The 21,469-nt window shown below is 37.7% G+C and overlaps 2 protein-coding genes across 5 annotated transcripts in view; both read right to left on the bottom strand.

Annotated features, from left to right (window-relative positions):
- Window positions 1–518: 518 nt before the first annotated feature.
- Window positions 519–9,351, bottom strand: LOC127661632 (NACHT and WD repeat domain-containing protein 2). 2 transcript variants are annotated; one of them, XM_052152431.1, is made up of 7 exons: window positions 9,185–9,351; window positions 7,605–7,693; window positions 6,323–6,430; window positions 6,060–6,245; window positions 5,627–5,762; window positions 5,012–5,538; window positions 519–4,876 (listed from the first exon to the last, which is right to left on the bottom strand). In XM_052152431.1, exons 1-7 carry the CDS (start codon window positions 9,222–9,224, stop codon window positions 1,148–1,150), a joined length of 4,815 nt encoding a protein of 1,604 aa, XP_052008391.1. In that variant the 5' UTR covers window positions 9,225–9,351; the 3' UTR covers window positions 519–1,147. The 2 variants fall into 2 exon arrangements, with proteins under 2 accessions (XP_052008391.1, XP_052008392.1); XM_052152432.1 differs by lacking the exons at window positions 6,323–6,430; window positions 7,605–7,693; window positions 9,185–9,351 and having other exon boundaries at window positions 5,853–6,079.
- A 2,193-nt stretch (window positions 9,352–11,544) lies between these two features.
- The window catches only part of LOC127661635 (F-BAR and double SH3 domains protein 2), a 111,020-nt gene continuing 101,095 nt past the window's right edge, over window positions 11,545–21,469 (bottom strand). For all 3 annotated transcript variants that reach the window (XM_052152436.1, XM_052152437.1, XM_052152438.1), the window contains 7 exons: window positions 21,031–21,165; window positions 19,000–19,083; window positions 18,632–18,809; window positions 17,720–17,940; window positions 16,089–16,257; window positions 15,882–15,973; window positions 11,545–14,396 (listed from right to left, as the gene is read on the bottom strand). In XM_052152436.1, coding sequence (XP_052008396.1) covers window positions 14,313–14,396; window positions 15,882–15,973; window positions 16,089–16,257; window positions 17,720–17,940; window positions 18,632–18,809; window positions 19,000–19,083; window positions 21,031–21,165 — 963 coding nt within the window. In that variant the 3' untranslated portion in view covers window positions 11,545–14,312. The remainder of the gene's footprint in view (window positions 14,397–15,881; window positions 15,974–16,088; window positions 16,258–17,719; window positions 17,941–18,631; window positions 18,810–18,999; window positions 19,084–21,030; window positions 21,166–21,469) is intronic.

The following is a 21,469-nucleotide window of genomic DNA, read 5'->3' as shown; positions in this document are numbered from 1 at the left end:
CCCAACATAGACAGGAACTCCTTTTAAAAAGCATCCCAGGGTGATACCTCAAGAAGTTGGTTGAGAAAATGTCAAGAGTATGTGTCTGCAAATTCTGGGCAAAGTGTGACTACTTCGAAGACGCTAAAATATAACACAGTTTTGATTTATTTTGTATTTTGTTTAGTCACAACATAATTCCCATAATTTAATTTATGTTTTTTCATAGTTTTGATGACTTTACTATTATTTTAAAATGTGAAAAAAAAAAATTATAATAAAGAATGTGCATTTCAAAACTTTTGACCAGTAATATATATATATATATATATATATATATGTTTATAAAATTATAGGTATAGAAATAATGAAACCACTAAAATATAAATACTTAAGGGTCTTAAAATATTTAAAAAGACCAAGCTATTTGTGATTCTAGTTTATTTCAGTTAACTGATCAAATGTTTGTGATACAATTATTTTTTAAATACAAAATACATGGCAAGTGTAATGTAATGAATCATGCTAAATCACATCTTAAGTTTTTATTTGTATTATTTTTTTCTTACTGACATGGTATAAAACAAATGAACAAAAAGATACACAAAGAGGTTATTACAAATTGAGTCAGATAAATCATTCTAGCTACTGTTTTTTGTTCATCCATTACAATGTTCCCACCATTCCCAATGATCCCACATTACAACATCACGTTAAAGTATAACACTTTTTGTACTATAAAACAAAAACAGTCTATACAATATAATATAAAGTACAAAATAATAGTATATAAAAGTACAATATAATATAATATTTTCAAAATTGGTTTAGTACAGCAGTAGTCACGTTCACATCTGCTTTCTCATCTTTTTGTATCTTGCTGAGTTTAGGCAGACAAACTAACAAAAAAGTACATTATTCATACAATAAACATTTGTAAATCACTTGCTTCTTATTAAACTGCATGTACTCTATTAACTAATTAGTCTGTTGTCCATGCAATAAATGGATTTACATCTCACATGTAACTCATTGTAAAAAATATCAGATTTATCTTCACACATCACACCCATATGCCATGTTAAAACAACCAAGTAAACATGCCCATGTTTTACCACAGTGCATTGTGCTGAGCATTGATAGAGCAACACACGCATTTACAGTCACACTAGAATGATTTAAGAGAAGCCAACTCAACCCATGTAAGGTTAGGATTCACCAGAGGTACCCACATCAGTGACTCCTCTAATGGACACAAAGGTATTAGTCTTTGACCATCTCCTTTCCAGTTGGTGTCACTCATCTTGACGTCATTAACAGCATAGACCCCAACAGAACCATCCTCAAACCCTACAAACACTAATAAATCATCTGACACGGTTAGAGTAGAGGGCTTCTTACACAAATAGAACCTGCCAACTGTTTCCCCATCTGCCATACGGACAACTACCAGTATCGGCTTTTCGTGAAGATCACAGAATACATTCTGGCATTCCTGAGAGGAGTAACATATATATACCACATATTGATTAGATATGCCTACAGCCACATATGACTGCTGAACAGGTCCTTCTGTTCTCAAAGAGCACAACATACTTTTGGAAAGGTCTAAGATGTTTATAGTGGATTCAGTGATTGAAAGGATGGCATAACCAACATCTGATGATAGTCTGAAGACCTCAGGTTGGCACAAGAAAGATTCTGGCAGTTGGAATTGATGACAAATAGTATCCTCTGTTAACCTCCAGGAGTACAAAGACCCTGTGGCTGAAGCAACAATCACATAATCTGGATGGTTAAGCAGAGAATGGAAGGCAACAACATCTGACTGGTCAGAGCAGGAGAACCGTTTGCTAACATTACCAGACCAGAGACTTACAGCCAGGAGGTCCCCAGTGTCAATACCAAAAAGGAAGGTGCTCTCTGATGAAATGATTGGATTTCTGAGATGAAGATGAATGCTGCAAATCTTGTGGCCACTCTGCAGCTTCCAAACCCTTGATGGGCTGGTCTCTGAAAGGGTTACTCCAGTGTTCCCTTTGGGAGTTATTAAAACATTGTATGCTTGACTGCCTGAGATTCTGTGAAGGTTTTTCCCACTGTTGGTGTCCCAGACATAGATGTCTCCTGTTGCAATAGTCACAAGGTAGTCACCATCTGCAGAGATGGACATGGAGTCCACAGAACCATGGTGAAAGAAATAACCTTCAACTTTACCCTTCAAAACCTCCCACTTCCATACATATTCTGAGCCATCTGTTGAGTAGCAGCTTTTTCCATGACATCCCACAACCACCATCTCCACCCTCTTTCCAGATTTTGGGGCCATTGCTGAAGCCGTGATAAGATCCATGTCCCAAATAAGAACACATGAATTTGTGATTGCTGCCAGGTAAATGGCCCCACAATTCAGAAGATTACTAGTTTGACCATTTGTGTCCAAACTCAACACACATTGTCCACTGGCACAGTTCCACACTAGCAGAAATGGGCAATTGCTAAGCAAACCAAGGATGAAGTGGGAGTCTCGATCCATAAATGCTATCTTAAATGTTTTTCCTTTTGGTGGATTTAATTGATCGAGCACATCCATTTGATGAATGTCAATAAGTTGTATTTGTTGCCTTTTACAAATGAGGAGAAAGTTGTCCCTTTTGTGGTCAATGTTTAACACCTTCTCCAAGGTTCTGCAATGGGTCTCACTTATCAGAACTGGTTCTGTTATAATCTCAAGATTCCAAGCAAACACATTCCCAGCTTCATCTATGCAAGTTAGTAGCTCATCACATTCAGAGACATGAATCATGTCAATTAATGGTATCTTTTTTGGACAAGTGATAGTGGCAAGAAGCTGGCCATTGGCCCAATCAAATATTGTCACAGAACTTTCATTCTGTCCACAGTAAATTATATTACCACCCTCAGAACATGACACACAGGTTATCTCATGAGTGCAGTGCAGCTGGGTATATTCCTCTCTCTCGACAAATATATTGACAACATTTTGTCCTTTCCACCACACAAATAGTTTGTCATTGGACACCAAAAACCCCTCAAGAATGGAGCTTTCACCCTTTTCTGTGTGTCGGGTTCGAATTTCTTGAGGGCGTGTGGGAGCGTTTGTATCCCATAACACAAGCTTACCACAATGGCTGCTGAGAAGAAATATATTTTCACAGCTACTGACGCTTGTGAACCGCAGATGAGATGACTCTGGTAGTTTGGAAGCTTCAAATACACCTCCATTACAAACCCAAGCAGCACCATTCTCCAGGATAACCACTACAGTGCCAGAGTGAGATCCAGCTGATTGTGTAATATGGGAAGCTTTGGACTCATTTAGGGTACAATGGGTATAAGGGACCAAAGGAACTGGGGATAGCACAGAATTGAGCCCATTTCTCCTGATGACATCATCAGATTTTGCCGGATAAACACATTCCTCCAATGTAGGGTAAACACTCAGAAAAGGAAGGAGTTTGGCCTGCAGTACTGTTGGCAGGTCAGCAGGGTTGTTGCACAGTAGACAAGCAGAAGATCGTAGGATGATGCTTAGGAGCTGAAGTTCTCTGGGAAAAAACAGCTGAGATGTCCTCTCGAGCCACAGTAACAGTTCGTCACCCATCATTGCTTGCAGCATTGCCTGGAGGAATACTTGAGAAGTCATTTGGTTACCAAGCTCCTCAAGTCTCCCACTTTTCAACAGATGGAATGGGAGTTCATGGAGTTTCCTCAGATTAGCATGTGTTCTCTCTTTTGAACTAATGGCAGTAGACATAAAGGAAGGGGGACAGAAGATCCAAGGTTGACTAGGCACTTGTCGATCAGTGTAGATCTTCTGTGTTTTGTCTAAAGAGCCTGGAATTTTGAAGTCTTCATCAAAAATCAAAGGGTTTGCTTTGCCATCAGCCCATGAGCCACTAAAATAGACTGACAGAACATTATGCAGTTTCTGACGCGTTGCCATTGAACATAGGTATTTCTTGCATATTGCCAAACGGAAGTGTCTGCTGACCCAGAAAAGAATTTGGGTACCCCAAATGTTCCACAGCTCTAGAAACCCCTTAAGGTCGAAAAGAAGACTTTCCACCGAAACCTCAGGCACCCTCAACGAAAGTGGTATACAGTCATTTGGCGGAAGGAAAGATGCTAAAACTTCATCATCACAAGAAAGAACATCAGTCAGCTCAGCTGCAGTCATGCCATACCTGGCCAAGGTAAGATAGCTTAAAGCTCTGGAGACCAAAGCTTTCCCATGCTTCCTCTCCAGATGATCAAACATCAAAACAATTTTATTATGGATGCCTTGGACCAACATGTTCTCTGTGATTTCAAACTCTGAGCTCCAGAGGCTTGACTGTCTATGAAAAAGCTCTACATTTAGTGGGATGGAGCATTTCTTAAAAGCCTGATTCACATGCACCTGTTGGCCTGAGGTGATCTTCCTATTGGATGCCTGAAGAAGTGTTGTCAATAGCTGACTACAGCTTTTACTCTCTACTGGCTGCAACTCGCAGAACAGGGTTGATTCTGGATAATATATCTTCAGAGTAGAACAAATGGCAGGGCTGTTTGCCGTGCAGGAGATGAGAAGCTTTAAATTTGGAGGTAAAGTCTTGGGAAGCCATGTCAAATCCAGTGGTCCATCAGTCACTGGCAGTTGGTCAAGCCCATCTACGATGAGCACCAAGAGATTCCTGGACATCAAGTTTGCATTCAGGAGCCTTTTGAAATGTTCTTTCAGTTGAAAGATGTCGTTAAGACAGGTACTGTATAGATGCTTGTAGCCTGAAGCAAGACTTTCACAAAGGGTTTTGAGAAGCTGTCTCAGGGAGCTGTTGATATCTATGAAGTACACAATAATCACAGGATCCAGATCCTTCAACCAAATGGATGCCTGCAAAAAGAATAGGTCACGTTAGTATCATATAGTACATTACTAAAGATTTCAAACCCCAAACATGAGGCTATTCAAATACATCTAGCTTATTTTATCAAATGGAAAGGTTAAAAAACACTTTCAGAGAGATACCTGACTTGCACAGTGAGCCAGAAGCACAGTTTTGCCTGAACATGGTCTACCATTGAGTACAAAGGGAAATTTGGTATTTCTTTCCTCCAAGTATGCTTTAATATGTTTGATTTCTGCACGTTCAATTCTGTAAAGGGAAGAAAAGATGCGACACAAATCATTCTGGCCAAATTTATCGATGACAGAAGCCTGTTCTCTTTTTGAGATGGCACGATCAATGAGACCCTTAAGATCTGTATGTAGCTGTTCACTCAGACCAACAGCAAAGTTCAGTCTCATTTCAGGCAAGTAACCTTGCCAACAATTAGACTCTGTGGTGAGGCAGTACACCAGGGCCTTGTGCGAGCCAACCAAGCTTGGCAGGAAGTGATCTCGGAGCTGGGACAGCCGGTCTGTCTGGGCTTGTTCGTTAGGGAGCAATCTATTAGCTTTCCTTTGGAAAGTTATTTTATGAACGTAGCAAAGACATCTCGCATTATCTTTGGTAGAAGGGTCTTCATATGCAAAGCGGATGTCAGTATCAAGGGCTGGTGAATAAAAAAACATAAATTAGACATTTTGCTTTGGAATATGTAGTAATATTGTGCAATTTGACAAAGATATATACCGACTTACCAGACCGAAAATATTTCTGAGATTTGTCATGTGTCATAGTGCCCTCCTGGATACAATGTTTCACAACATCTTGAAGGATTCTCCTCACCTCAGGAAGTACCTCGGACCAGTCGTTCTCCTCAATTGGATTTTCTTGCTAATGATGAAAGATTAAGGTCTTTAGCAAGATACAAATTTACATTTACATTTATGCATTTGGCAGACGCTTTTATCCAAAGCGACTTACAGTGCACTTATTACAGGGACAATCCCCCCGGAGCAACCTGGAGTTAAGTGCCTTGCTCAAGGACACAATGGTGGTGGCAGTGGGGATCAAACCGGCAACCTTCTGATTACCAGTTATGTGCATTAGACCACTACATCACCACCACTGCAAAATCCAGACATAAATTAACCGTACATGTTCACCAAAAATGAAAAACAAGTTCCTTGCCTGGATACCATAGTGTTTAATATGAACAAATGAAGGAGGTATGGCATTCTCATCTCTCTGGTAGCATCTTTTCAGGATGTCTGTCCTGAGGCCCATGCGCTCGCACACCAGCAGAAGACACTGGAACTCTGAGACTTCAATCTGCTCAGGTAAACATGCATCACCATACTGTTCTCCCACCAACCCCTGAGAGAAGAAAATAAAATACTAAAATACGTTTTTTGTTAATATAAAAAAAGTGACAGACAACACAAGCAAGTTACCACAAAGAAAGGGCCGATAGAATTCGTCCTGCAATCCTCCAGCAGCTGCAGTCGTGCCCGCTGCGAACACCATTTTTTGGGATCAGCTGCTTCATAAGGGTCAATAACCTGCATACATTAAACATTGAAAGGGTCACATTGGATGGAATAGCTAAAAGTGTGGGGGGGGGGGGGGGTTGGGCTTTGACCAGGCCCGGCTCCAGCTCTAAGATGTAAGGTGGGGCATAGGACCCTCCGGGTGGGCCAAACAGCTCACCAATGCCCCACTGTGGAGCCTTTGACATGGTTTATCTTCAAAGGTACAGTAGAGAGAAGGGAGTGGAATGCATCAGGGAGAGATCTTGGTACAACATAAATCACTTAAATGTTTTTGTAATCATGAAAATATATTAATTAATGTTGTGTAAGATACACATGGCATATCACATGATATAACCAAAGCAACAAATGGTCAAATTAAACACTTCTTGTTGAGGTTTCAGTTAGCATGCAAACCAATTAGCCTAGTGAACTAATATTCCATCGTGCATTCCCTGCGATTAACAAACAAATACATTGTCCTACTAAGCTAACATATTCAGTGCAAGTATATTCAAATATATCAAAACATTTTGTGCAATATGGTAAATGGATACCGTAATACTTTATTTACTGACTGTATTTACATGATCAGCTATGACAGGATTTAGTAACACACTTCTGATCAGGTATTACAAACAACCTCCCAGGGGAACTGGATCCATGGGTGGGACTGAAAGACTCCAATATGAGCACCATAGATTTAGATGTTTGGAGCAGAAAGATGCTTTAGCATTTAAATGCACAATGGTGCTAGTGGCAACAGTGATCTCTAGCGAATGTGACAGATAATAACAAACTTTTAACCTAAGCAACAACAGGTTTATAGACTGTAATTTGTAAACATCCATTCACATGCTTTTAGAGAGAAGAATAGACAAGAAAAGTACAATTTGAGTCCCAGTCAGTCTTTGTCATTTCCACAATTAATATTGCATGATGTTGTGGGTATTTGTTGGCCTGTTAAATGCTAACTATACCACTGAAAGATATAACCATTATTTATTCATGCTCATGGATTAAAAATTGAAAACAAACGCTTGTGGCTAAATTTGTTTGTACTTGTCCAGTGGAAAGGAAGTGACTAAAGCGCACTTTATAACTTTTTTTATTTTTTTCATCAAGCTGGCAAAATGCTTTTCGGACTGTCAGAAAACAGAAAAAGACAAATGACAAGTGAAGAAAGTGATTGATGTTTTCTCACCCTGAAGTCAACCCCATGCATGCGTCTACAGTATTCTCTCAGTTTGGGGAAAACACTCTCCCTCAGCAACCTCCTCTCAACCACAGAATCTGAAACACAATTTAGATGAGTGGACATTTAATTGGTAATTTCTGATGCCCCCAACAGAGCAACCTGGGGTTAAAGGAATAGTTCACCCAAATTGTTTGATTATCTCATCATTCACCCTCATGACATCCCAGATTTGTATGACTTTCTTTCTTCTGCAGAACACAAATTGAGATTTTTAGAAGAATATTTCAGCTCTGTAAGTCCATTCAATGCAAGTGACTGGGTGATAAAATTTTGATGCTCCAAAAATCACATACAGGGAGCATAAAAATAATCCATAAGACTGGTTTAATCAATATCTTTAGAAGTGATGTGATAGGTGTGAGTGGTAGGATGGAGTGGTGGTGGCGTAGTGGGCTAAAGCACATAAATGTTAACCAGAAGGATGCTGGTTTGATCCCCACAGCCACCACCATTGTGTCCTTGAGCAAGGCACTTAACTCCAGGATGCTCCAGGGGGATTGTCCCTGTAATAAGTGCACTGTAAGTCACTTTGGATAAAAGCGTCTGTCAAATGCATAAATGTGAATGTAATGGGTGAGAAACAGATCATTATTTCAGTCCATTTTTGCTTGAAATTCTTCTCCCTGCCCTATAGGGGGCGTATGCATAAGGAATGTGAATCACCAAAAATGCAAGAAGAAGAATGTGAAAGTTAAAGTGGAGACTGACTGAGCAGGGAGGAGAATTTATAGTAAAATTTGACTAAAATATTTATCTGTTTCTCACTTACACCTATCAAATCGCTTCTGAACACATTGATTTAACCACTGGAGTCATATGGATGATTTTTATGCTGACCTATGTGATTTTTGGAGCTTCAAAATGTTGGCACCCATTCACTTGCATTGTATGAGCCAAAAGAGCAGAGATATTCTTCTAATATGTGTTCTGCTGAAGAAAGAAAGTCATCCGGGATGGCATAAGAGTGAGTAAATGATAAAGAGACTTTTCATTTTTGGGTGAACTATTCCTTGTGTTGATGGATCAACCAACTCATCGTTTATTCACCCTCATGCCATTCCAAACCTATACATCTTTCAAATCTCATTCATTTCTGAACATATTCAAAGTACATTATTCCAGAATTATTATTATTATTTGGAAAACACTATTGCTCTAACAACTAAGTCAAGGTAAATGTATTTCTAGAGCACATTTAAAACAACAAGCGTGTGCCAAAGTGCTGTACAAGTAGTAAGCTAGTTATTTGAATACTCATACAGACAGCACATGAGCCAAATTAAACCAAATGCCAAATTTCTTTCAAAAAAGATGCATTAATAGTTAATGCTTTGCATTAGTTACTATGTATTCTTTTATTCCTTTCACAAACACTTGCTTCAAAATATTACACTTTATTTTTCTTGCGTAATTCACAGGTAAATCATAACAACATTCCTTTGAGAGCAGATTTAATTGTAGACTTGTTATAAAATTCTTATAAAAAAATATTTAAAATGAGAGAAAAAACAAACTGTGATACATACCCTCTGGATTGGAGCACAGATATATTTGAACACAAGCCATCCTATTTTCATTCAGAGTGGAAGTGTTTCTTTTATTCCATGTGGCCACATAAAATTAACATGTTGAAACATCTTGTTTCTTCTTCAAATCTGTACGGAATACACAGTTATTACCCTGTGGATGGAGAGAGGAGAGGTGTGTCTTCATACTTTTGCCTCATATCTCATTTCGCCCCCTTCTCCACTTCCCAGCAGGAATCACGTGTCTCTGTTGTTTACATGGAATTCTGAGAGAACCACCCACTCTTTTAAAACTGACAGAAAAGCAGCATACTTTGAGAAGCCTGATATCCTCCAACAAATACAAGCTCTGGATTTTACATAACTTGTGTGAAAACATTTACAAATACAACCACAATGTTACAAGAAGCATTTCCCACACAAAGTGTACGAAATAGAGCTTAAAACTTAAATGTGCGCTCAGTAATATTTGGTTTTATGGCATATTGGGACTTACACTGACACCTAGTGGTGTGGATGCAGCATCATTCAAACAATAGTTTACAATTACCAATGCCATTGTAGAAATTATCTATTCACAGTCAGCTATTTTTTAATTTAATCCATGAGATTGTGTCCAATAACAGAGCGGTTAATGAGATAAAGCGAGAGATAGTCGGCAGGTCACGTGATTCTAACGTGGAGAGACCCTTGCCACGTAGATTTACAGCTTTTATAAGTTTACTGATTTGACTATAATCTTCATCTCATATATGTGAGTGTTAATGCTATTATACATATTTACAAATTAGTCATTTTGAAACAAAGAAATACCTACTGATTGCACCTTTAAAAAGACTTATTTTTATTTATAATCAAATGTTCAGTAAACGGAGGTGCTTAAGCTTCAGAAAATGCTGTTTATTCATCTCAGAAAGACAAATTAAATGTCATACAAGTTGCTTTTATTTGGATTTTTATGAGGTTTCGAATTTTAAAAAGTTGAGTTATATCTCAATACCGTATAAACCCTGATTTGTGGGATTGTATTATTCTCCAGCAGTAAACATTAACCCTTAAATGGCAATTTTTGCCAAATATTAATACCTTGAGTTTTTAGCAACCCAGCACTTATATCTATCACAAATGGATCTACAAAATGCCCATATAGTGTAAACTTTTCAAAGCATTTTTAAGACAATTAGAAAATAATTTAGTATATATTCAGTTCAATATATATACATATAAGTCAAAGATATGACGCAACAAAAAAATAGAATGGGATTCATTACATCCACCCCTAAATTGTAGGAGAATCAACTGACTGTCAAATGCATACTGAGCTACACGTATGTATTTTCTCAGGCACTTATTGCATCTAAATAGATATACAATAGTCATATCATACTGTTCATATGTTGTACTTGCTATAGTTTACTTACATGTTGTTTCTTCATCAAATCGCAAGTCAAACGTAAATCAAGTCAATCACTGAAACAACAGTGCCACCCAGAGAATAGTCGTAATTTGAATGAAAATGGCACTCATTTGTCTTGTAATTAAGAAATAGATATCCTGTGACGTTAAACGTAGTTATCAAAGAATCATAAAAATATTATTTATATAAGAGGAAATATATATTGGCACATTATTACAGATCTCAGGTCACTTAAGACCTTATAAACTTGGTAATTAAACAATTAGATTTTGTGTGTGTGCACATTTTGGATTTTTTTTAATTTTTTATTGTTAGGTGACTCACAAGAGAAAAGTTGAGGAATACAACACAAATGAGGGCATAATTCCAAAAATTAGTGAGGTAAAGGAGGTGGATTATGGTCCCGGGTCACTAAAGATCCGAGGTATGCATTTAAGAGTTAAATGAACAAAATGACATTAATAAATGATGCCAGAATGGAGTCTAAATGAAGCTATCACTCAACAGGGGCCACGTAGATTGGGACCTATTGTTAATTTTTTTGTAAATAGATAGCTTAAATTGCCCTTAAATTAAAGAGGGGTTGTGAAAACATAAAAAATGACTTACTTTTAAATAGTTTTCACTCCAAAGTACACGGTGATTGTTCTTTAAAAAAGTAATAGAGCACCAATTTGAGTGGTGAGTGGGAGTGGTGGTGGTGTAGTGGTCTAAACCACATAACTGGTAATCAGAAGGTCACTGGTTCATTCCCCACAGCCACTACCATTGTGACCTTGAGCAAGGCACTTAACTCCAGGTTGCTCCGGGGGGATTGTCCCTGTAATAAGTGCACTGTAAGTCGCTTTGGATAAAAGCGTCTGCCAAATGCATAAATGTAAAAGTAAATTTGAAAGACGACAGACAAAGTTAATAGATTAAAAAGTGACCAAGTGTATGAAAAACAACAATGCCGAGGCACTTTCCCCAATTTTTTATTTAACATTTGTACACAATAAATACAAATAATTTTACAGCTAATTATATGCATAAAGAATATTTTTCACCTGTTCTCTTATATTGTCACTGCAGCAACAGTCAATTGTTGTTATGCCGTCTGTTTTTATAGCAGCTCAGAATCACCTTGAAATTTTAATAAAAGCAAATAAAACAAAAACATTCCAAATAAAACATCTAGAAAATGCAGCTAACGCTAATCAAAGAAGCTCCAGATAGTCGAAACTGGCCAAGAAAACTGAAAGCGCAATTGTTAAAATCAAAATACCCCAAATTTGTGTTTGTTTTATAGGTGAGAACAGTTGTAGTTTCAATGGGCTTCAACCTCTGACCATAAACTTCAAAACAAGTTTGATAACATTTATAAGATCTCAATGAGATCAACAAGAAAATAGGTTGTGACAGAGGAAATAGAAACAAAGGGAAGATATTCAAACATCTTCCAATCATAAAAAAAGGCTACCAAACAAACGTTTTTAATCTTCCCATTTCGTCTCACTCTTGCACACGTTCTTTTCGTACTTACCCTGTTCTTGCTTAACAGAACTATGGTACCATTTCACAAAATGGATCTTTTTTTCTTTTCTTTCCACTGTCTATATTATGGAATCAACATAATAACTCTTTCAAACTTTATGGGAAAACGACAATCACACTCATGAGTTTAATAACACAACACTGGGCAGCTTTAGCATTGAAAAGAGGCAGCTGGGAGTGATAAACAAAGAAAAAATAATCATAATAAAATAAAGTGGTCAAAGCACTGTAAATTCTAGAAAAGTGCTAGGACACATCAAGATATGCATGAAAATACTGTGGCAAATAGTGAATAATATAATGACTTGTATATGTAAAATGTCCACAATTTAAGGAATAATTCTTCCAAAAACGAAAAGTCTGTCAGAATTTTTCATACTATAGAAGTACTCTTTCTTTAAGATGAAATGCCAATTGGTTTTTGACTTGAAACTGTTCAACTGCAAAACCGACTAAAACGTAGCTGCCCCTTGTAAAAGGGGAAAGCACTCAGGACACTGTAATAAGTTTGCTTTTATATGATATAATTAAACAAAACATCTCCATCAGCCTTTCCGTCCACCTGTGCGGCATGTCTGTGCTTATTGGAGGAAATCTATACCATCACATCTGAAAGAGATTGATTAACAATCTAAAATACTGCCATGACACTCGATAAAAGAAACCAAAAAAATATTCCATTCAATCCAATACAGTGCCAACACAATGAGAATGAAAAATGCATTATGCTGGAGAAGCACTTTATATCTGTATATTGATCGGTATATTTCAAAGATTACGTTCAGCCCGAAGAGACACAAACATACCGGCAATGCGGAGGCAAAAGTCACAGAATAATTGCTAGCGGATGCTCAAAGACATCACGACATCTGTAAATCGGTCTCACGCATGTTCTTTTGAAGACTAAATATTAGTAATACATACAAGCACTGATCTTCATAATGAAAAGCTGAAAAAAAGAATATAGCTGTGTAGTTAGTACTTATTTTCAGATCAACACCAAACAAAAGAGCAATATTCTGATGGGAGGAGGAGGAGGAGGAGGAGGAAGCCAAACAGATGGAAAAAAGAGTTAAGGAACCAGCCTTTCCTCTCTTTTCCTTTTCCCTCTATTTCTTTTAATTTACTCTTTCCTTATATCATGTTATGTACATTTCCCTTTCTTCTTGAGATGTCTGCATGATCTGTAACATATCAAAATGTTTTTGTGATCAGAACATTCCAATGATGACAGTAATGTACTGTGAGAGAGAACAAAATAATAAAAAAAATAAAAAATTCTTAATGACATTTTTGGTCTTGATTTCCAGTCAAATATCTAAATAGCCTTAAAAAAAAAAGTAATATGCTTGAAAACAAAATGGTGTATGATTTTAAGCCAATTTATAGAAAATATATAAGAATATCTCCTTTTTTTTACTACTCCACTGACAAATATTTTTTTCCTTCTTATTTTAAGCATACAATTCTCTCTCTCTCTCTCTCTCTTTTTTGTTGGATTTATTCTTATCAAGGAGGAAAAAAAGATTTCAAAAATAAAAAATACATATTTTTGTTTTTTAATTTTGCTTTCAAGCTTTTTTTTTTTTTTACGTTGTTTTAAGAATACTTTGATATTTTCTCGGTAAAACAAAAAGACAAAAAAAATCTAGTAAAGAAACGGATTAAGCACTACACATCAAAAACGTATATGGTGGGACTGTTCGTTTCGTAGCTGACCCCTTGGGTATGACAAGGCCTCCTGAATTTCCCCACAATTCCTAGTATTGCATGTTCTGCTCTTCAAAAGCCTGCTGAAGAGCCTTTTTTCCCCCCAAATCAACAGCATCCTTTCAATCCTTGTATTGTGTCCTGTTTTTTAGATGCACACTTACACATCCGCCTTTAAATTTAAGTGGCATTGAGTGGATTTATAAAGTCTGAAGTTGTAGGTCTTCTGTTCTCTTTGTACAATAAAGTAATTACGAATACAAGGATTACAGTTTGGCGTGAAAGCGGTTTAAGGCAACAAACAGTCTCTGACGCCAAAAGAGGTGTTTGTTATTAGCAAAAGGCGTGGCGATGCCGTAGAGATGCTCATCTCCACCCCTCAGGGATGTAAGAATGCTCATAGGGTGGATTAACATATGCCCCGCCCCTCCTGAGAGGAGTGGGAGGAGTTAGAGGTCAGATGGGGTTCTACACCAGCGTGATTTCCACCTCTTCGGTTTTCTCCACTTGTCTGCGAGGGTGTTGTTTTGGAGGAGGAGGTGCTGCCCGGACCTTAAGACACAAGAATAAAATGTAATTGTAATTCTATCCTTCATTATTGCAATTATATGAGTTAATGTCACAGACACACATTCAGGTCAATTTTCACCCTAAAAAAATGCAAAGAAAATGAAACCTATATTTAGAGCAATTAAATATTCTAGCATTGTGGTGTTTTAATGATAATTACTCAGTCATTTTTTTTTGTAATTCTCATGATTCTCAATGGTCTTTCCCATTACTGCCATATAAATTACTCACTTAATAAAGTCAAATAGAAAACATTACATTTAAAAAAAAATGATTTATCATTTTTATCTTTTGATTTTTAGGTTCAATATGACCCAGACATGCTTTGAGATTCACCCATTTATATAATCATTTATTTCTCACTACTTTAAACTTTAATGAGCAACGTCTGTTTAAAATTTTCCTTGATCTTTTGACATATAAGAGGTCAGTGCACTATAAAAACATAAGTTTCATCGTAATAGAAAGAGCGTTTATTTAAACCAAGCTGCAAAAATGTCTCGTTTGGAATTCATGGAACTTGTGACATCACAAGGACCACATTCATCTGCATATGTAACGCCTATTTTTCCGTCATTGCACACTTGTCCCGACCACTGGTGCTTTTTCAGTCACACAAGTGAAGAGAAGAGAGATTTGGCCTGTCATGGGAGAGTAATCTTAAATGGATTTACAAAAGGACTTCATATGCCTGTCTGGATTAAAAAAAAAATTCTACATAAACATGCAGAGACAGATGTCATTGACCACTTAAAAGATGCAGTGTTAAGTTACAACTCTGACGTGGAGAAGCTCTCTGTCATTCAGCTGCTGCAATGCTGTTTTGAGCACACGGATGTGCAAATGGAAAATCCGTTTAATGTTGGTGCAACACGCCGCAACAGACGCTTCCATGGTAGACAACATCATTGATTATAATGGGATTTATTGCTATTGATGTGACGCAACACTCGTGTCCAGTGTAGATAGGCTGTGAATGTTAATTGTTGCGCTTGAGATGAACATTTTAATATATTCGGGTGCAATGTGTTGGATGTGTGTTATGTGTAAACTCTGACATTTAGTTTTATAATGTTTTGGTGTTCATTTAGTTTCTTCCTATTGAGTTTCAAAAACGGCTCTATTCGAGGGGCTGCATGATGTTAACCAATCATAACAGTGGCCATTTACGCTGAAGTTTTAAGGAAGTTTACGCGTTTCAGACAGAGGGCCAGAGACAGGATGAAAAATGATAATATATTACTAAATTATGACTGTTTTAATACAAAAAAAGACTTTACTAACTATATCAGTGGACCTCAGGGAAAGTAATAAAAATATTCAGAAAATGTCATGACCCGTTTAAAAAATAAAAAAAGAAGTACAATTTATTTTCTAGAAAATACTGTCTATAACAAATTAGTACAGGATGATTATAAAACAGACACACAAACATCCAAAACTTGATTTTCGCTATTGTTCACATACAGGTCTAAGTTTCCCAGAGCCAGATCCGTCTGGAGTGAGTCTCAATGGCTGAGAGAAGCCTGGGCTCTCAGGACTTAAACTGGAATTGTGATCTAAACCAAATGTAAAACAAATGAAAATTTAGTAGACAGGAAGAAATAGCTGTGTATAATATTAAGGAATTCAGATCGAAATGACTATTCGAGCAGTTAGCGACTTTTGTCTTACTATGAACGTAAGGTTTCTGTGGCAGGGGCAGTTTGTGGTCTCCGTTGACAGATGGCGAGCGGGGCAGAGAGGCTGCTGTGCTGGTTTCTGGGCTATATGGGCTGCAGGGTGGCTGATCATACAGTGCCAAAGGAGGAAGTGATGAATGAAGCCTTTGGCATGGGGACACCTGAGGAGGATGATATAGATTAATCTGATTATAGTCAAGAGAACACTTCACCCGAATGGATGTGCATTTATATTGTACATAAAACCAGATGAATTTATTGCACTTAATGTATCAAGGTTTGTTTATTGGTGTTTGATTGTTTATTTTGGTTTATAGATGGTTGGCTGGATTGACAGAAAGAGAGATAGATAGATTGAAAAGAAAGAGATATATTAAGAAGAGTGATAGATCGATATATACATTGAAAAGAAAGATGGATGGATGGATGAATGGAGGAAAGAGAAAGAGATAGATAGACTGAAAAAAGAGTGGATGGATGGAAAAGAAAGAGTAATAGTTAGATTTAAAAGAAAGTGATAGATAGAAAAGAACAAGTGACATACAGATAGATAGATACACTGAAAAAACAATGGATGATGGTTGGAAAGAGTAATAGTTAAATTGAAAAGAAAGAGCGATAGATAGAAAAGCATGAGTGAAAGATAGATTGTAAGATGATGAATGGAGAGATACAGTAGATGGATGGATGGATGGATGGAGAGATTGATGGATGGATGAATGGATAGATGGATGGAGATATATACACTATAGATAGATAGATTGATTTTTTCAGTTTATTTATCTATCTCTCCATCTCTCTTTTCAAAGGATGATGATGGAAAAGAAAGATTAATAGATAGATTGAAAAGAAAGAGATAGATATAAAGAAAAAGAATGAGTGAAAGATTGTAAGATGGATGGATGAATGGAGAGATACAGTAGATGGATGGACAGATAGAAAAAAAGTGTAAGACAGATTGAAAGATGGACTAAAGGATGGATGGATGAGAGATAGATGATGGATTGGATGGATAGATTGAAAAGAGCGATAGATAGATAGATAGATAGATAGATAGATAGATAGATAGATAGATAGATAGATAGATAGATGAATGTAGAGATACAGTAGATGGATGGATGGACAGATGAATGGATGAGATAGATGGATGGAGAGATAGATTGCTGAATGGATGGATGAAAGGATAGAATGACAGACAGACAAATAGATAAAGTGTATAAACCAATGAACAGACACATTAGATGTAGTAAACATTTGTTGTAATTATAGGCATCAAAAGAATACAATGTAATTTTCAGCAAAACTAAAATATTATAATGATATTTTCTGCATTGACGTACCATTTAATTATGACTTTATTTATGTTTTCAGCTATAACAGGAAAGACTAAATCATTTTTGATCAGGCAATATAAACAGCTACCCACTGTGGTCCAAGAGGACCAGTATTTTGAAATGGGCTTTGATTTAGCCCGACACCGGATAACATGATAATTACAGGAAGGAAGCAGCCACGCCTGTACCAATCACCAACTCATGCATACCAGACATCAAACCAACTCAGAAATACAAGACACAGGGTCAAAATGTTTACACTGGTCAGAGTGAGTGCTGCTGGTCTTACTTGTGCGTCTGTTCCACAGTGAGCATCACCATTTTCTGAAGCCGTCAGGTCCTCCACCAGCACGGATGGAAAGACGCCCACTCGCCCGTTAAACTCGCCCTCCCAGAAGCCGTCATCCTCCTGGTTGTCCTTGTTGAGGATCCGAATGATGGCGCCTTCAGGGAACGTCAACTCATCTTCTGTCTGACCCTCATAGTCGTACATGGCCTTAACAAAACTCACTGAGAGAGACAAAGACGGATGGAAAGTTGTAATTAATTGGTGGGAAAATAGTTAGATTTTTTTGAGGTGTTGCTCTAAAAACGTCCTAATTACAACTTAATCCTTAATATAAAAGCAATCTGGTGGTACCATGATATAATGATGTATTAGATATTCATTCGTTTAAATTCAAATATCATGATATTTACATAGTACTTCAAGGTACTTTAAAGAAAACCACAGTATTACAACAGTACATGTCCAAAAACCTTGGTATTACCATAAAGGGTTTCCATCCCTTTGCACCAAAGTATTTTCAGTATTTCATTTCCATTTATTTCATTGAATACATTTCTGGACAAGGATTTTTAAAATTCCTTTTATAGGGATCACATTCACAAGAATAATTTTATTTTTAAAAACAGCTAGAAAATGTATGACTTTGAAGATTCTTTTAATTTCCATGACTTTTCCAGGCTTTAAAATGTTTAATTTACATGATATTATCAGGTAATCAATGACAATGGGGAATTTGTTTTGTAATTGGCCACAACGCAGTGGCCCAAATGTTTATTTTGACCTCCTGTTGAACTTTGCATTACCATGGTTTTGTGGACATCGTACCATGGTAATACAAAGTTCCACAGTAGGCTAGAAGGAACATTTCGGCATCTACTTTACTTTGTGTGTGTGTGTGTTTAAGACACTCACTGCTGCTGTCTCCGTTGAAGCTGCCTGAGGCCAGCTCAGGCTCAGTGGAGTTACTAGATGTGTGTGAGCGTGAGTCGAGTGCAGCGAGAGACTGGAGCATGCTCAGTACGCTGTTAGAGGTGGGGAACTGCAGGTATTTCTCTGGAACGTAGCCCACCTGACCGGACTTATTCCGCGCCTGGAATCATATATGACAAGCATTGCAATAGTCACTTATGAGCAGGCCTGAAAAAAAATCTGCATCGCATTTTCAGCTCTGACTTTGGAGGACAATATTTGGTATACAAAACACATATATCCACTTTGGACTGCACTTCTGAACATCTTATAAAACCAAGGCTGGAAAAAGGCGTGCTTGCTTGTTTTACCTTAACCCAGTCCTCCATGTCCCCATCTTCTATAACCTCCAACATCTCATGCTCATCAATTGTTAGTTCATCTGGCTGAGAAGCCTGAAAGAGAACAAGAGAGAAAGAGTGAGAGCAAGAAGTGTCAAATTTTCATACTGTCTGAGTAGTAAATTTTATGAAGAACGTACTTCTAATATACTGTATGTTCTGTTCAAATGATGTTTGATATTAGAAAATAAACTGGGCTTGTTTGCCTACAGCTATTCCTACAAATGACTAAAATTATTAGGAGTCTAATTAAAGGTGACCCCCCAACGGTACCCCCCACCCCCCTCGAAGGTCAAGTTAATTTGATTTTCTATATAGCGCCAGATCACAACAGAAGTAATTTAAGATTACCTTTCCTATAGAACAGGTCTATACCTTGTTATTTTATTAAATAAACTAAATAGCCCTAATGTTATTTATCTGATTTAAATGACGGCATGTCATTTCTGTCTCTACATGGTCACGCATTTACAATTCTCCTCTGCTCTCTGAGTTCCGCCCTGATGCGCGCAGACACATGCGCGCACACGCAGGTGAGCATAGGGGTGTATGATTCCAGGTTTTCTTTAAAATATAAAAAATATACAATCTACTCGACTTAACAGCAAAAATATCATTTTTATAGGGATTAGACACTCTCAAGTGAGTGATTTCGGACACAATAACAGTGTCAACACCGAGAGTTGATTCCTGTGCTGGAGTCGACCCCAGCTCTGGGGCTATTCAGCATCGAGGAATCGACTCTTTTGGAGTCGACCCCCCCATCACACACTCCCACCAGCGGACTGACAGCGTGTGTCGGAAAATATGTCGCATCAACCACCTGAAAAGGAGACAATATATCTGCGTTTTTGAACACCATGATTCCTTTAAGTGTTTGTGTCAGTGTCTGTCTGCTGCTACCCCCCCGCTATACTTTTGTTTTTGGCAATTCGCATTCTTCATGCATATGCTTCACGCCACCTACTGGGCAGGGAGGAGAATTTATAGTTAAAAGGATTTAAATATTGATCTGTTTCCCACTCACACCTATCATATCACTTATGAACACATGGACCACGTTTACATGCACTTAAGAAAACGGTTTATTGAAGCAGTTTAGCAGAAAACGGCGATCTGAAATGTCACGTAAAGGAAAACGCTGATTTCCTTACACCGTTTAAGGGATTACGAGAAAGCGGTTTAACACATGTAGGTTTCTCCTTGAGAATGTGGCTTTATGTGGCCATGTAAACGCATGAGCGGCATTCTGATGGGTGTTTGAAGAGTGCACATGTGCGTGAATGGACCAAATAACAGTCATATTATGGAGCCCAACAAATCAACACAGCAGAAATAATTCAATTTTTGGAAGTACAGTGGGAACAGCACATGCACTATAAACGATACGCATTTATACACACCAATGTAAAATATCGACTGTCCCTCACGTATATGTGCTCATGTATTGGGCGAAGGGGGCTTTAAGGTTGTGCGATCCAGTTTGGCGATCCCCAGCTGGAAAACCCATCAACAATGAAAACGAGGAGTACCTTTAGAGATAATTGGCCCCGGGGCCTTTGCAAGTCATAATCCGTCCCTGTGTTAGGGTCTTTCCCATTCATTTCCTATGGTCGGTCAATTTTGACCGCTAACATCCAACGTGCTGCATATTTTTTTATGACCACTTAGACCCATTGAATGAAGTCCAATTGTTTTTTTCCGTTCAGATTGCATAACTAAATAAAGTCACCAAGTTTTGAACCACTCAGATTGAGGAATCCATTTTTATAACAACAAAAATGAAATCAGCAAAAAATGACAGAACAGCCTAGTACGGTCAATGTTTTTTCAGCACATGAAAAACCCTGTATATGGTCAGGGAAGCAAACATATTGGAGACAGGTATAGACAAAGTTAAAAAAAAAGTCTGCTTTCCCAACAGCACGACAGTGTAATTAAGTAAAATCTAAAAAGACAGTAAAAGACAGTAAGTGTGTTGCATGGGTTGTTGTCTTTTACCTTGTAGGAGTAGAGCACCTTGCAGGTGAGAGGATAGTTCCTCAAGGTTCCTGAAGGACTAGAGCTGCTGTCGTCATACGTCTCCATGTTCTCTTCCAGTTCTTCTCCCTCCTCTCTATCCAAATCCACCGTCGTCTAATCAAACAGGACAACAAACATCTCTAACATAACACTAAAAAAACAGTACACTCATCCGAAACCACTAAATGCTTCAAAACGGTGTGCAAACCCTTCAGAAATCTAGGTGCTATAGGTTCTATAGTTCTATAGGTGTGAACACTTCTTTGCTTCTACCCACCTGCCTGCATGGACAATTTAATTGGTTTAGTGTCAATCAGGTGACCCCACTCCCAGGAGACAAAACGTGGGAATAGAAGGACTCTTTTTTTTTTTTTTAAAGAACAAAGGCACTGGACACTCATGCCTACACAGGTGTTTG

Source organism: Xyrauchen texanus, chromosome 21 (assembly GCF_025860055.1).
Source record: "Xyrauchen texanus isolate HMW12.3.18 chromosome 21, RBS_HiC_50CHRs, whole genome shotgun sequence".
In the NCBI taxonomy this organism is placed as follows: domain Eukaryota; kingdom Metazoa; phylum Chordata; class Actinopteri; order Cypriniformes; family Catostomidae; genus Xyrauchen; species Xyrauchen texanus.
Note: the sequence above shows the minus strand (reverse complement) of the source record. Positions and strands in the feature narration are given on the sequence as shown.